This window comes from Felis catus, chromosome C1 (assembly GCF_018350175.1).
Source record: "Felis catus isolate Fca126 chromosome C1, F.catus_Fca126_mat1.0, whole genome shotgun sequence".
Lineage (NCBI taxonomy): Eukaryota > Metazoa > Chordata > Mammalia > Carnivora > Felidae > Felis > Felis catus.
The window spans coordinates 116664689-116680565 of record NC_058375.1 but is presented as its reverse complement, the minus strand read 5'-3'; the positions used below and the strand labels follow the sequence as shown (position 1 = coordinate 116680565).

Genomic DNA, 15877 nt, shown 5'->3' with positions numbered 1-15877 from the left:
TCACCGCACAGCAGGCACAACTCTGTGCCATCTAATTTGATAAGAAAATAATCCACTCTGCACGGTGAGCCTACGTGTGACATTCGAAGTCTGCTTTTCTTGTTTTGACCTGATGGGTACTAACTGGTAACAAAAACACATAAAATTCATGGCATCCCAATAACATGGGGCAAAGTACATTGAGCTGGGGCGCCTGGGTGGCTCAGTCGGTTAAGCATCTTAGCTCAGCTCCGGTCATGATCTCACGGTTTGTGAGTTCAAGCCCTGCACTGGGTTTCTGATGGTGCAGAGCCTAGGATTGGCATTCTGTCTCCCCTTCTCTGTGCCCCTCTCCTTCTTGTGTGTCCATGCGCTCTCTCAAAATAAATAAACTTCTGGGGCGCCTGGGTGGCGCAGTCGGTTGGGCGTCCGACTTCGGCCAGGTCACGATCTCGCGGTCCGGGAGTTGGAGCCCCGCGTCGGGCTCTGGGCTGATGGCTCGGAGCCTGGAGCCTGTTTCCTATTCTGTGTCTCCCTCTCTCTCTGCCCCTCCCCCGTTCATGCTCTGTCTCTCTCTGTCCCAAAAATAAATAAAAACGTTGAAAAAAAAAATTAAAAAAAAAAAAACTTCAAAAAAAAAATATGGTTGTGTTCCAACCAACCTTTACTTAAGAACACTAAGCTTTGCACTTCATAGAATTTTCATCTGCTGTAACTTTGACTTTTTAAACCTTTAAAAACGTAAAATCACAACAGGCAGCATCTGACTTGGCCACCACACAGGATGCCCCATGACATAGTTCACTTTGGGCCACAGGACTATTTCTGCCTCAAGTGTAAAATAATTGTGTGTGTGTGTGTGTGTGTGTGTGTGTGTGTGTGCATACATACCCACTTCTGGGTTAAAGGATAGCAGCCATCTGCATCACAGCCACTGTATGGAAGGACAGCTGTCCTGGGTTCCCTAACCTGGGTCAGTCCTTGAACAAGAGACAGCCTTTGCAGTGGACAGCTGACTTTGGAATTCCTACCAGCACAGCTGATCTGAATTTCCATCTCATGCCACCAATCAGCCAGGGTTCCAGTTTCTGGAACATAATCATCAGTTGCCTTGGATGTGGTCACACGATATTGCAGATACTACCGGCAAAATACAGAAAGCCTCACTTTACACTGGTTTGCTCACTGGCCACCCCATTTTATGGCAAACATGCAGTCTGTAATGTCTCTCGTTGAACCTAGTATGTGGATTGATTCTTCTTCCTTTAGCTTTTTGCTCAGTATATAATAACACATACTTTTGCTTCCACATTATTTAAATGCTTATCTTCTCACTTCAAAAACTACATTTTTACAGTCCTGGTCATACTGATTGTAGTTTTGAATTGTACCCTCGTTTGCTCCGTATCACTGCAAAATTTTATATTTTACTGCCTGAGAATTTCCATTCAATTCTCGTCTGTTTTTCTCACTACAAAACTTGAGAATCAAAACACCAGCTTGATGAAGATTTTCTTGAAGACCCTCATCTAGTCCACAGGAAGATATTCTTTAGAAGCACAGAATTTCTGGGGCGCCTGGGTGGCGCAGTCGGTTAAGCGTCCGACTTCAGCCAGGTCACGATCTCGCGGTCCGGGAGTTGGAGCCCCGCGTCAGGCTCTGGGCTGATGGCTCAGAGCCTGGAGCCTGTTTCCGATTCTGTGTCTCCCTCTCTCTCTGCCCCTCCCCCGTTCATGCTCTGTCTCTCTCTGTCCCAAAAATAAATAAACGTTGAAAAAAAAAAAAAATAGAAGCACAGAATTTCTATTTCTTACAAAAAATACCCATGGCCACAACACGCTAGAGATGGAATCCTCCCCTCCCAGCTCCAGGGCACATTTAAAAAAATAATTTGCACATTAAATGATGATGAGTGGTGCCAGCCTGAACGGGGTGGCAGCTAGGAAGAAGGAAGTATTCAACTCCTCTTGCAATGTACACGTGTGAGCTTCAGTGCATACGCCCGCTGGGAGGTGAAGGTGCTATGACGTGCTTCCCGGAGCTTTCCCAGGAGGGGAACCAGACGGACATCCAGATCCACAAGGCTGAGAAGTGGTTCAAAAAGGGGAGCAAGATGTTACGCACCAAATACGTATTGATGGGAATGCAAGCTGGTGCAGCCACTCTGGAAAACAGTATGGAGGTTCCTCAAAAAACTAAAACTGCCCTACAACCCAGCAATTGCACTACTAGGCATTTACCCAAGGGATACAGGTGTGCTGTTTTGAAGGGACACATGCACCCCCATGTTTATAGCACCAAAGTATGGAGAGAGCCCAAATGTCCATTGATGGATGAATGGATAAAGATGAGAAGATGTGGTGTGTGTATGTGTGTGTATATATATATATATATATATAATGGAATATTACTTGGCAATCAAAAAGAATGAAATCATTTCCAATGACATGGATGGAACTAGAGGGTATTGTGCTAAGCGAAATTAGTCAGAATAAGACAAAAATCATATGTCTTCACTCATATGAGGACTTTAAGAGACAAAACATGAACACAAGGGAAGGGAAACAAAAACAATATAAAAACAGGGAGGGGGACAGAACAGAAGAGACTTATAAATATGGAGAACAAACTGAGGGTTACGGGAGGGGCTGCGGGAGGGGGGATGGGCTAAATGGGTAAGGGGCTTAAGGAATCTACTCCTGAAATCATTGCTGCACTACATGCTAATTTGGATGTAAATTTAAGAAATTAAAAAAACAAAAATACTTATTGAGTGTATTCTAGGCCAGCTACCATTCTAGACGCAAAAATCTGCTCTCTGCATACACTTGAAACAAATCCTTATTTGCATTTTATGTCAGAACACCTAGCTCAGTGTCTCATTATTAAAGACTTAACAAATACCGGATGAAAAAATGTTTGGTGGCAACGGGCATTTTTAGTAAATCTGGATTAGCTAAACAAAAGCAAATTTCAAGAGTATCAGAAACCTTAAAATAGTTGAGAAGGCAAAAACCTACTAGTTTACTTCACGACACCCAGGTCCTTATGATGGAATACTAGTCAACCGTAAAAAAAAAAATCTTGCCATTTGCAACAACATGGATGGAGCTGGAGTATTATGCTAAGCAAAACGTCAGCCAGAGAAAGACAAATACCATGAGTTCACTCACATGTGGAATTTAAGAAAGAGAAAAAATGAAAAAAAAAAAAGGCAAACCAAGAAATACTCTTTTTTAAAGAAAAATATTTATATTTGAGTGACACAGAACCTGAAGCAGGCTCCTGGCTGTCGGCACAGAGCCCGATGCAGGGCTCGAACTCACACGCTGACATCATGACCTGAGCTGAAGTTGGATGCTTCACCGACTGAGCCCCCCAGGAGCCCTGAAACAGACTCTTAACTATAGAGAACTGATGGTCCCCAGAGGGGAGGTGGGTGGGGGATGGGTGAAACTGGTGATGGGGATTGAGAAGGACACTTGTGATGAGCGCCGGGTGTTATATGAAGTGTGTGTGTGGGGGGGGGAGGGGGGGGTGTCACTGTACTGCACACCTGAAACCAATATAGCACTCTATGGTAACTACACTGGAATTTAAATAAGCACTTAAAAAGGAAGACACCCAAATCCCACTTGCATATAAATGAATTGTAGAAAAAGTTTATTTGCTGGTCACTGATTCTTGAGATACAATTCCACATTGATGATACGAACACAAAATGAGTCATTAAACCTTGCTAGCCCCCCAAAGACTTAACTTGGTAAAAGCGGTCACGTACATATACTTGAAGGGCTTTCTCACTCTCCAAGTAATTTAACTTCCAGTTTCCATGACATGATGTTCAAGTGCTCTTATGGGTGAGCCGTGCACAGTCTAACAGAGAACCATGTAGATGGTCAAGCAAGAGTCTGTATTCTTTATCTGATGGTAACAATAAAAGCTGCAGGAAGTGGGGACTTTTCTATCCAGGAAGAGAAACTAAAGACAGCTATGAAATGTGCAAAGAAAACTAGAGACCAGGACAAAGAGGCAGCGTGAGCCCAGCTACTGCACGCTGAAATGCCAGCAAGGGCAGGTAAGCCGGTTACTGACCGCTTTCCTTACTGACAGTTTGTCCTCCAAGAACCCTGTCAATGGTTGCATTTCACTGCACATAGTTAAATACAAAGAATTGGCCCTCACAATAAAATCACATTTTTCAGAAGAAATATAATACATTTAGAATCACTGATTGCCTTTTCTTCGTCTTTTTTTCCTTGAGCGTGTAGGTGTTTGAGTCTGCTGTGTTTCTTCTTTTACACCAGGTACAGGCTGTTTGAAAACTATTTCGTTATCTTTATCGTCAACATTCATTTTAGCCACTTCCGATTTTCGCTTCTCCAAAAATGTTGGTGTGCAAACTGGCGTGGGGCCCTGGATTCAATGAGTAAAACATTGTAATAGAGAAATAAAGGAAGATATTAGGAATGACTTTACACCCCCCCTCCCATACTCCTTGCCCTATATTTTTACAAGTTCCCCTGTGTTATTTTAGGCCTGTTTATACCTTTTGGTGATACAAGTGCACATAACACAGCCTAGGCCCTTACCAAAGTTAGTATCAAGCTCACAATTAACTGGAATAGAACGTGCTCCATTATAGGGTATTAGGGAGAAAACTAGCCTCACATTTGTAAAGATACTAGCCTCATTTCTCCCTACTGACTCAGTCACTTTGCCGAAAAGGTAAACTGCATACGCTCACAGTAACTTTTGCTAAGCTCACTGCATCTGCTAAATCACCAGGGTTTACTAAAACAATCACAAGGTTAAATCTGAAATTTTATTTTATTTTATTTAAAAAAAAATTTTTTTTTCAACGTTTTATTTATTTTTGGGACAGAGAGAGACAGAGCATGAACGGGGGAGGGGCAGAGAGAGAGGGAGACACAGAATCGGAAACAGGCTCCAGGCTCTGAGCCATCAGCCCAGAGCCTGACGCGGGGCTCGAACTCACGGACCGCGAGATCGTGACCTGGCTGAAGTCGGACGCTTAACCGACTGCGCCACCCAGGCACCCCAAATTTGAAATTTTAATAAAGTGACAGCAGCGTGGACTGCTTTTCCTCTTTTATCTTTTTAAAGTAATCTCTACACCCATCATGGGGCTAGAACTCACACCCCTGAGATTAAGAGTCACACGCTCCACCAACTGAGCCAGCCAGGTGCCCCCGCTTTTCCTCTTTCAAATCATTTCTATAATATCCCATTTCCACAACAGTGAACACAATTTTACCTGGCTATCCACAGTCTGCTCAGGGGTGCCAGGAGTGCACGGAGCTTTTTTCTTCTTCTTCTTTGATAAGACCTTCAATAAATTTTAAGAGACGTTACCGATCTGCGTATTTATCAGTGACAGTAGTCTTGAATATGTATTTCCCCATTTATCTTTCCCTTATACCTGGCATATAACATGATAAAAACAATTTTACCTGGCTATTTGTAGATTTCTGAAGACCAGTGTCTGAAGCACTTCTTTTTTTCTTTTTACATAGAACCTTAAATAAAGAAATGAACTGGCAATGTCACATACGTATGCCATTTACATGCTTAACTTACCGTTAGATCCTTACACGCATAATCAGTAAATGCTCTCCAAATGACAAAGCATTTCAATTTAAAAACCAAAACCCATGATCTTAAGGCAAAACTGGGAGAGAGACCCTCACTAAGGAATGGGCACAGCTGTGGAGGTTGAAGTAGGGCCAAACCTGAAGTTGGCCATACAGAAACCCGAGTCAGATGTGAACCAGAGGAACGGTAACAACAAAAGCTACAGTTGGTTAAAGTCCGACTCTTGATATTGGCTTGGGTTGTGATGTCAACTGGGCTCCGCATGGACAGTGTGGAGCCTGCTTGGGATTCTCTTTCTCTCAAAAAAACAAAACAAAACAAAACAAAACAAACAAACAAAAAATATATATATACACACACAAATATATATATTAAAAAAAAAAAAAAAAACGTGAACTGGAAGAATGCGAAAAGGCGGGCCCTGTCTTAGCCAAGTTCAGGATTGGGCAACGAAACAGAGCTGCTCTTGCAAAAGCCAGCAAACAGGCTACGGGAGAGGCATTTCTTGCAGGCCTGTTTTGCAGCCTCACTGTCCCGGCTCCCACACGGTTCCCACGAGCGCCAGGGCCCTGGGACGGTGACATGCTCTTTTAACACCTACTGCGAAAGTGTGTGTTTAGGATTCGAGCAAGAAGTGAACAGCTAGGAATTTGAAAATCCGTGCTAACTCATTTTCGTTAAGTTGTCTCGTATATTTCAACCCCTGGCTCATTTAATTCGCAGAACTGACGCTTATTGGTTAATTCCGATCTGTATGTTAAGAAGAATATTTCTAATTCCAAAATCAGAATGGCAATATGAAAGATCGTTGATTCACAGCCTTGATGTTTAAGGAGAGCATATAATAAACCAAACATTTCATTCTGAATGACATCTTCAATAGTTTTCTATAAGCATTATAGTTTTTGGTTAAACAGCGGTTTAACTTCAGTAACTTAAAAACAGATCATAAAAATTTTGCAAATGACCTAATCCCTTTCAAGAGTTTCCTCTTCTGTATAATGGAAATAACGGGATCTGCGCTAACAAACTTTTAGAAGAAACCTACAGTGCAAGGTTTCAAAAACTTAGACAAAGCCTCAACACTGGGCTAGACACTTTATGTATAAAACCATAAACAGGCTGTAATTATTGAGGAACAAAGCCCACCCCGAGAAAAACTATGAAAAACATTTTGTGAAAGAATATTTACCAGTGGAGGAAAATCATAATCAATTCCTTTTTTGGCTAATCTCTTCCTGAGTAACTTTTCTTTCTTTTTAAATCGCTCCTCCATCTGTAGCTTTTGAAGAAGTGTCCGATTCTGATTATACCGTTTCACTGCTGGATAGGATGGCTTTTTAAATGGAATATGCCACTCTCTGAAAAGTTCTTCATGTACCTTTTCAGGTGGTATAAAATGACCTAGATGTAAGAGAAAGAAAGAAAAAGTGTTTCCGAACCAACGCGACGGAGAGGATTCAATGTTTTTGTCAAGATGATGGGTCTCCCGTTTTCAAGAGCAAGAGTGAAAGAATACGGGGGTGGGGGGGGGGGGGGGGGCGGCTAAAAGAAAGGCACACAGCCAACAATTATTGTTAAACACCAAGAGCTAATCCAGGAGCCAGGAATACGTGAGTGAACAAGAGGAGTCGTAGAAGGGCATGTCGTGGTGGCATCAAGTCTGGGGGCGGGGGTCCTTAAAGCTCGCAGAATCTCAGACTGTGTGACCTGCCGTAGCAGAAAGATCCCGTTCAGCTCATCTCTGCGTACCTACCTCTCCAGGACTCAGCCAGCTTCCTCTGATCTCCATCTCTCTGCTTACGGGCCCTTTGCAGGCCGTGGTGGCACAACAGGACCGTTCGCAAAGGCAGGCCCAACCCTCGGCATCGACTTTCAACCGCCAGGTGGGGAGTTGGTTAAGTACCCCAGTTCCCTCGCCTGGGAGTTGGGGTAACTCGGTCTCCCCGTGCTACCCAGCAGGATGGAGCCCAGCCGCCTACGCACTACGGTGCTTGCCAGCTCACCCTCAGTGACTTCCTTCTCCCCGGATTTCTCTACTCCCTACAAGTATTTTCCTCGGCTCACCTCCAAAACACACTACTTCCACTCAAAAAAAAAAAAAAAAAAAGAGACAACGTGGCTAATCCTCCATTTGAACTCCTAACAGAGCTCAAAACCTCTCGTGTGATCTTTTGAGGTCAGACCCAGCACAGCACTGATCCTACACATGCCGTCCTGACATGTTTTCGGTCGCCTCTTGGGCCCATCTCCTCCTGGCAAGAGCCATACTTTTTATGTGCGAAATGAATCCATGACCTCGACGAGGCTGCTGGGATTCTCTCTCCCAGCGGCGGGAACCGAGGGAGAGTGACGCTGTCTGGGCAGGTCGTCAGCCGCGTGGTGGTTCTGGCACCTGGGATGGTCACACAATCCTACCATCAGCGCAGAGAAGCCAAAACTTAGACTCTGCCTCCAGAGGCACCGGGCTGCGGACAGGGGTGCTCTGCGAATACAGAGCTGGCAGTTCCACTCTCCGTGGGCCGCACTGAGCTGGCGTCGCCCCCCTCTACTCCTCTCTTGCGGACGAGCCATGGCCACCGCCACGGTCATTCATGCGACTCTCAGATGGGATTCTTGCCTTTAACCTTATCCCATCTAGGACCCATTAATGGCTTCCCCTTGCCCTCAGGATATCTTCTCAACTCCCAGATTTACATGCCCGGCCTTCGGTAACCTGACCTCCTCTCATCTCCTGGCTCCCCTCACACTCCTTCACAGGCAAATAAGTACCATCAGTCACCTCTCGCTTTGCACGTGCCGTCCCCTGGCACACTCCCATTTAATCTTCAGGTTTCCACCTAAAGACCCTTCCTCGGGGGAGCCTTCCACATCCCATGAGTGATCGGGCACCTGCCCTTCCATGCACTCCTAGTGACTCGTCCTACTTCCATCTCGGCACACACGGCTCTCACTCTAGCAGATTTTAAAATCCCAACTGGAAATCTGTCTAGAAAATGCACTCCTATCTCTGCACTTAAGTCCTTACAATGCATCCCCACAGAATGCGAGAGAAGAGCACTTACACTTCAAGAGTCTTTCACCAAAAAGGTAGTTGTTCATTGTTTCACCAACTATCTTGGCAACATCTTCAGATGCAAACTCCACAAACGCGTAGCCTTTACTATTTCCAGTCTGCAATGGAACACCCACCACCAAAAGTAGAACAATCAAATTCTTACCAGTAGTGAAACTCTTAAAATGCCATTAATTTAAATAACGTACGTAAGCCCCATTACCGAATAACATTACGACACCTTTAATTCTAACTTCAATGCACGGTGTGGGGACTGTTATGGGAAAAGAAAAAATCCAAAATAGTCTGAACTATCTTGAGTTGTTCCTGGGATTTCTTTTTGTATTTTTCATTTCATTTGCTTATTTTGAGAGCGAGTGAGCAAACAGGGGCGGGGCAGAGAGAGGGAGAGAGAATCTCAAGCAGGCTCCACGCTGTCAGTGCCAAGCCCAACTCAGGACTTGAATCCGTGAAATGTGAGATCATGACCTGAGTTGAAACAAGAGTCAGACGCTTGGACTGAGTCACCCATGCGCCCCTGAGGTATACCTGAGATTCTGATCACGTGATAAATACACTACTAGTACAACTGGAATTTACTGTATAAAGGAAATCTGGTAGGGCCCACAGTCCTTTACTCATCACCAGTTTCAACGGTAGTCACTTTATTCGTGTATTAACAATGCCCAGCAGAGGGGTGCCTGGCTGGCTCAGTCTGTAGAACATGGGACTCTTGGTCTCAGGGCTGTAAGGTCTAGCCCCACTACCGCACGCCGGGAGTGGAGCCTACTCAAAACAAAACAAAACAAAACAAAAAACAGGCGTCTGGGTGGCTCAGTCGGTTAAGCGTCTGACTCCTGACTTTGGCTCAGGTTAAGATCTCATGGTTTGTGGGTTCAAGTTCTGTGTTGGGCTCTGCACTGACGGTGCAGAACCTGCTTGGGATTCTCTCTCCCTCTCAAAGTAAATAAATACTTAGGTTGTTTTTTTTTTTTCCCTTAAGTTTATTGATTTATTTCGAAGGTGGGGGGAGGGGGCAGAGAATCCCAAGCTGACTCTGCACTGTCAGTGTGCGGAGCCTGATCTGGGGCTCGAACTGGAGAACTGTGAGACTGTGACCTGAGCCGAAATCAAGAGTCGGTTGCTTAACTGACTGAGCCACCCAGGCACCCCAAATAGTTAACATTTAAAAAACAAAACAAAACCCAAAACAACGCTCAGCAGATAGCGTGGTGGTTCACAAAGAAAGCAGGTAATATAATTTTCATTCTACACATAAGAACTGGGAAGACACTAACTCCTCAGTGTCACCAAGCTAATCGATAAAATACCGTGTTCATTTTCGGGGCACCTGGGTGACTCCGCTGGCAGCCAGCTCTTGATCTGAGCTCAGGTCCTGACCTCAAGGTTGTGAGTTCAAGCCCCGTGTTGGACTCCACACCCAGCATGGCACCAAATAAATAAATAAATAAATATTGTGTTCCTTTTCACGCTTTCTAGTGACCGGTTGTCTTCATGACTGATGGTAACGGGATGCTGCCAACATCTCCTGAAATGCACATCCTGGGTTCCTGCCCTCCACACAACATAGTGTATCTTCTCACTTGTCTTAATAACAAGAGCACGGGTTCTAAAGTCCAAATGCCCAAGTCTGGATCCTAGCTGTGACAGTTAGGCAAGTAATGTTAAGCCTCAGTGTTTCATTCTATTAAATGGGGAAAGAATAAGCATTCTCGCGGGGCTGCTATGAAGAAATAATCTGTAAGCGCTCCAGGGGATGTTAGTCAGGTACTTGAATGTTCTTTAGAGTGGCAGAGGATGCCATCCCCAAATATGCTACTCCGGCATAAGGATTACTTTGAGCTGAAGGCAACCAGGAAATAGTGGATAACGAAAAAGCCCTTTGCCGTCCTCCATTTGCCTAAGGGCAGGACACGAATTTACAGGGTTCTGGCCAGAAAATCTAGGAGTGTAGGTGGAAGCCAATCTTTCTTCCCTTACGGCTCCAATTATCAGTAACGATAACTATTTCACAATTTTGCATTAAACATATCTTTGGCTACGGATCAACACTGGTGACGAAATTAAGGAAATGAGCAGGAGGCTCGTTTGTAACACAGCGGTGCCGCTAACTAGCAGCTCTGGGTGTGTCGGCTGTCAGTTACCTGCAGCAAGATTGTGGTAAAACTTTGTATGTCTGAAAATCCCTCATAATACCACCTCTTTTTTTTTTTTTAAGTTTGTTTGCTTGTTTATTTATTAAGAGGCAGGGAGGGAGGGAAGGTGGGTGTAAGCAGGGGAGGGGCAGAGACACAATCCCAAGCAGACTCCACACCATCAGTCCAGAACCCTATGCGGGGCTTGATCCCACAAACTGAGAGATCATGACATGCGTGGAGGTGCACTGGATGCTTAACTGACTGAGCCATCCAGGTGCCCCCCATAATCCCAACTCTTAACAGGGAGGGGGAAGATGGTGGAGTGGAAGACACACACTGATTCCAACTTACTGTACCACATTGTAAACAAGCATAAACCTTCTGAAAAGTGACTCGAAAATACATGTCAAGTGTCTAAAAAAGGAAACAAATAAAAAACCAAAAAAAGCCAGGGGTACCTGGTGGGCTCAGTTGGTAGAGCACGTGACTTCTGATCTTAGGGTTGTAAGTTTGAGCCCCACATTGGGTGTAGAAATTACTTACAAATAAAATCTGTAGGGGCGCCTAGGTGGTTCAGTCATTAAGTGTCTGACTCTTGATTTTGGTTCAGGTCATGATCTCCTGGTTTGTGGGATTGAGTCCTGTGTTGGGCTCTGCTCTGACAGCATGGAGCCTGCTTGAGATTGAGATTCTTTCACCTTCTCCCATCCTTCCTTTCTCCCTGTCTCTCCCCTGCTTACCTGTGAGCTCTCAAAATAAACTTAGAAAAAAAAAAAAAAAAAAGCGCCAAGCTTTTACCTAGTGGTATCACAATGTTGGAAGTACTGTGCAAACAGTCAAAATTGGGGTGAGTGGGGAAGGTGGCAGCTTTATTACGCAACAATGCTGAAAATGGTACATTTTAGTGCATCTCCTTAAGGAGCGAGCTTTCTAAAAGAAAACTGACCTGAAGTCTTCTTCAAAAAAGCCAATGTCAAGAAAAGCAAAAACAATTAAGCCAAAAGGGCAAGAAGACTGTTCTAGATATGCTAAAGAGCTAGAACCCAACACAATGCATGAACCTTGATTGGATTTCAGAATGGGTAGGGGAAGAATAATCTTCTGATTATTAACTGAAAAAATTGAGCTAAAGAATAAAATATAAACTTGAAACAAATATGACATGTATGTTCATTCATACATGAACATGTAGTAAAAACTTAAACACATAAAGGGGTTCCTGGTGCTAGCTTAGTAGGTTATGCGTCTGGCTCTTGGTTTGGGCTCAGGTCATGATCTCATGGTGGCAGGACTGAGCCCCACTTAGGGCTCCGTGCTGAGCATAGAGCCTGATTGGGATTCTCTCTTGCTCTCAAAAAAAAAAAAAAAAAAAAAAAAGAGTAATGAAAAGAACTGGATTCATGAATAGTAATTCCCTGGACTTGGGGAGAAAATGAAAAGGATTGGGGAATGGTACAGAAGGGGACCTCAAGTCTACCTATAATTTCTTTTAAAAAAAAAAAATTTTAACGTTTATTTATTTTTGAGACAGAGAGAGACAGAGCATGAATGGGTGAGGGGCAGAGAGAGGGAGACACAGAATCCAAAACAGGCTCCAGGCTCTGAGCTGTCAGCACAGAGCCCGACGCGGGGCTCGAACTCACGGACCGCAAGATCGAGACCTGAGCCAAAGTCGGCCGCTTAACTGACTGAGCCACCCAGGCGCCCCTATAATTTATTTCTTAAAGAACAAAGATCTGAAACAAGTATGAGATATAGCTGACACCTGATGAAAGTGAATGGTGGATCACTGAATAGTCATCAAATATGCCAGCAGACTTTAGGATGTTTAAAATACCTCACCCACATCATACACAACCATTACAAAGAGGCAAATGGAAAAACAAGGGAGGAATACAGACAAATGTTATTTTGCTTAGGATGGGAGACACTAGGGCATTTTAACGTTAAAATCCTCTTTAATGTCGAGATGTTGCTTTGACAACAAAAAACTTCGGATCTGTGCTTTTATGACAATCAGCAGATGACAGGTGCATCTCTCTCCTCTCACACACCAAATCGAATATAAAATTTCATTTTGATAAAACGTGGAAAAAGTGTATCAAGAAAAAAAAGATTCCAACAGTGAGAGGTCTATGGTTATAACCCAAAGTGGATGTGTGCAGGGAAGAAAATACAGTGGCCGCTCCTCTATTAGGAAAACAAAGCATATAAACTTTTTCTTTACTAGAAGGGAGGTACAATATAACAGCAACATTTATAAAGGATTTACTGCCGGTATCAGTCACTGTTCTAAAACTTTACATTCATTACCCTGTTTAATTTTTTATCATATTCTTCTAGGAGGTGGATGCTATTTTATTTTATTCACATTTTACAGACAAGAAAATTGAAGCATGGAGAAATTACATAACTGGTCCAAGGTCATACAATGAGTGACCTGTACAACCAGGGTTCAAACCTAGGTGGTCTGGCTTCAGTGTCCTTATACTTAACTACTCAGTATATAGCCCTTTGCTATCATAGGGATGCCTGTGCCAGAGGCTAATACAAGACATTCGTACTTGAGGCACCTGGGTGGCTCAGTTGTTTGCATGTCTGACTTTGACTCAGGTCATGATCAGGTGTGTGAGTTCGAGCCCCACACTGGGCTCACTGCTGTCAGCAAAGAGCCCACCCCGGATCCTCTGTTCCCCTTTTTCTGCCCCTCCCCCACTTGTGCTCTGTCTCTCTCTCTCTCTCTCAAAATAAACATTAAAAATAAATATTCTCAGGGCGCCTGGGTGGTTCAGTCAGTTGAGTGCCTGACTTCGGCTCAGGTCATGATCTCACAGCTCGTGAGTTTGAGCCCCATGTCGGGCTCTGTGCTGACAGCTCAGAGCCTGGAGTCTGCTTCGGATTCTGTGTCTCCCTCTCTCTCTGCCCCTAACCCACTCGCATTCTGTCTCTGTCTCTCCCAAAAATAAATAGACATTAAATAAATAAACAAACAAACAAATATTTTTGGGGTGGCTGGGTGGCTCAGTCAGTTGAGTGTCTGACTTCAGCCTAGTTCATGATCTTGCTTGTCCTAAGTTCAAGCCCCGAATCAGGCTCTGTGCTGACGGCTCAGAGCCTGGAGCCTGCTTCGAATTCTGTGTCTCCCTCTCTCTTTCTGCCCCTCGTCTGCTCATGTCCTATTTCTCAAAAATAAACATTAAAAACATTTTTTTTAAATATTAAAAAAAAAAAGATATTCATACTTGCTCTATACTTGCTCTTCAAACTGAAGTTCATGTACCCATGGCCTAGTAACCATAGAATAAATAGGATTCGTTTATCAGGATTATCAATTTAAATTGAGGATTTGGAGCAATTTAAAAAAAATAGCAAAACAAACATTTACATTAATACTGATTGTGCCTTTGACTGTTGCAGGTTCTAAATCTTACCCTCCCCTTTCTGTTATGAACTGTGATAAACAATAGTATATGAACGTGCATTGTAAAGTCATATCTTACTCGTAAGATATAAAACGATCTAATCTTACCCGTTTACTTCTGGACAGTCTGAATCTCGTAACAGTGCCAAACTGGGAGAAATATGCTCGGATCTGGGTTTCGTAAAGTGCTGGAGGTAAGTGGCCCACATAGATTACTCCAGGAGTAAGTTTTTCTTTCTCCTTTCGCTGAAGACGTAAAGACCAGGTAAACAAAACTTTTAATTAAAAAAAATCACATTGCAACACAACTTCAAGACTGCTGGCTTTCAGTCGAAGACAAAAGACTTGCCCTGCATTTCCAATGACAGAGTAGTAATTAAAAACTTTGGTGTTTAACGTCTACCTCCCCAAGAGGGCAGCGGTCAAGTGGTAGAGAGTCTTAGACTCCGGTATCGCAGCACCCAGCGCCCTGTAAACGCTCAGTAAGTATATGCTGAATCGATGGATAAGCAATATTTGCACACATCGTTTTAAATCTTCTGGCCAAACTCCACACAAACATACCCTTCAATTTTGCTTGCAGGTCACCGTTTACTCACACCCACTGAACTGAACAATTTGAAGACACTGACTTTCACGATCCCGAACAACCTTCTAGCACCTCAGTCATGCCCTTGCTTTCTATAAGCAAGAACTTTCAATTTTGCCAAATGTGTGTTTTATGCTTAAAAACCAAGGCAAATGCAACTTGATGTCACGGGCCCTAGTCAGCCAATGAAACTCGGCAAACACTGTCTTTTAAGAAACTCTGCAAACACTGTCTTTTAAGAACTCCAAGATCACCAACTGGGCAAACAAAACTCTCAAATTCGGGGGCAAGGCGGAGGCGTGACAGCTCTAACCTGGGGTTGATTCCATTCCCAACAGCTGGCTCTCTCCCCTGGCATCACCCCGATTACCTCCCGCGTATTTCCATAGGAGACCCCTAAGGCCTACACGGCCAAACTCCATCTCTCGATAGGCATACCCCTTCCGGTCTCGGGGAGGCCTTGGCCTCCAAGCTCGTTAAGGCAGGCGGGCCACCCCGAGAGACGCTGGCGCGAGGAAGGCGAGGAGCGCGGGGGCAGGGAACCGCACGGGCTTCCGCGCTGTCCCGGAGACCCCCAGACCCGGCTTGCCGCCTCCCCTCTCAGTTCGGCCCGCGGTGGCTGCTCACCTGGGTTGCGCGCCGGCGAGACTGCGCCACCTCCTTCTGAAACTTGGCCTCCTCCTGCGGGTTCAGCGACAGGAACGGCTTAGCCGGGCCTGCAAAGACCGCCATGGCGACAGCTTCCAAGCCGAAGAGCTCCACGCGGCGGCCCCGGAAACGCCGAGCCCTCAGGTCCTCCAAAGCGGAAGTGGAGGCAGGAGACCTGCGCGGCGAGGCGCGGGGGGCGGGGCATAAAGCGCGGGATGGGGCGGAGCCGGGAGGGGCCCGAGCGAACACGGGCGCCCACTGCTGGCCGGGCCGCGCTTGGCCTTGCTCTCTTTCCGGCCACCTGTCTAAAATGGCAGACGCTAACTTGTTCCCGTTTACGTTGCGGCCAACCAATTTCAAAGAGAGGTTCGAGCCCCACGTTGGGTGTAGATTCCTTAAACATAAAATCT

The 15877-nt window shown here is 44.8% G+C and overlaps 1 protein-coding gene across 2 annotated transcripts; it reads right to left on the bottom strand.

Annotated features, from left to right (window-relative positions):
• Positions 1 to 3614: 3614 nt before the first annotated feature.
• Positions 3615 to 15634, bottom strand: NIFK (nucleolar protein interacting with the FHA domain of MKI67). Of its 2 annotated transcripts, none has more exons than XM_045033611.1 (7): positions 15447 to 15634; positions 14339 to 14476; positions 8661 to 8769; positions 6788 to 6999; positions 5454 to 5519; positions 5258 to 5329; positions 3615 to 4395 (listed from the first exon to the last, which is right to left on the bottom strand). In XM_045033611.1, the coding sequence occupies exons 1-7, from the start codon at positions 15549 to 15551 to the stop codon at positions 4207 to 4209; spliced, it is 891 nt and encodes a 296-aa protein (XP_044889546.1). In that variant the 5' UTR covers positions 15552 to 15634; the 3' UTR covers positions 3615 to 4206. The 2 variants fall into 2 exon arrangements, with proteins under 2 accessions (XP_044889546.1, XP_044889547.1); XM_045033612.1 differs by lacking the exon at positions 15447 to 15634 and adding an exon at positions 15133 to 15318.
• Positions 15635 to 15877: the final 243 nt, after the last annotated feature.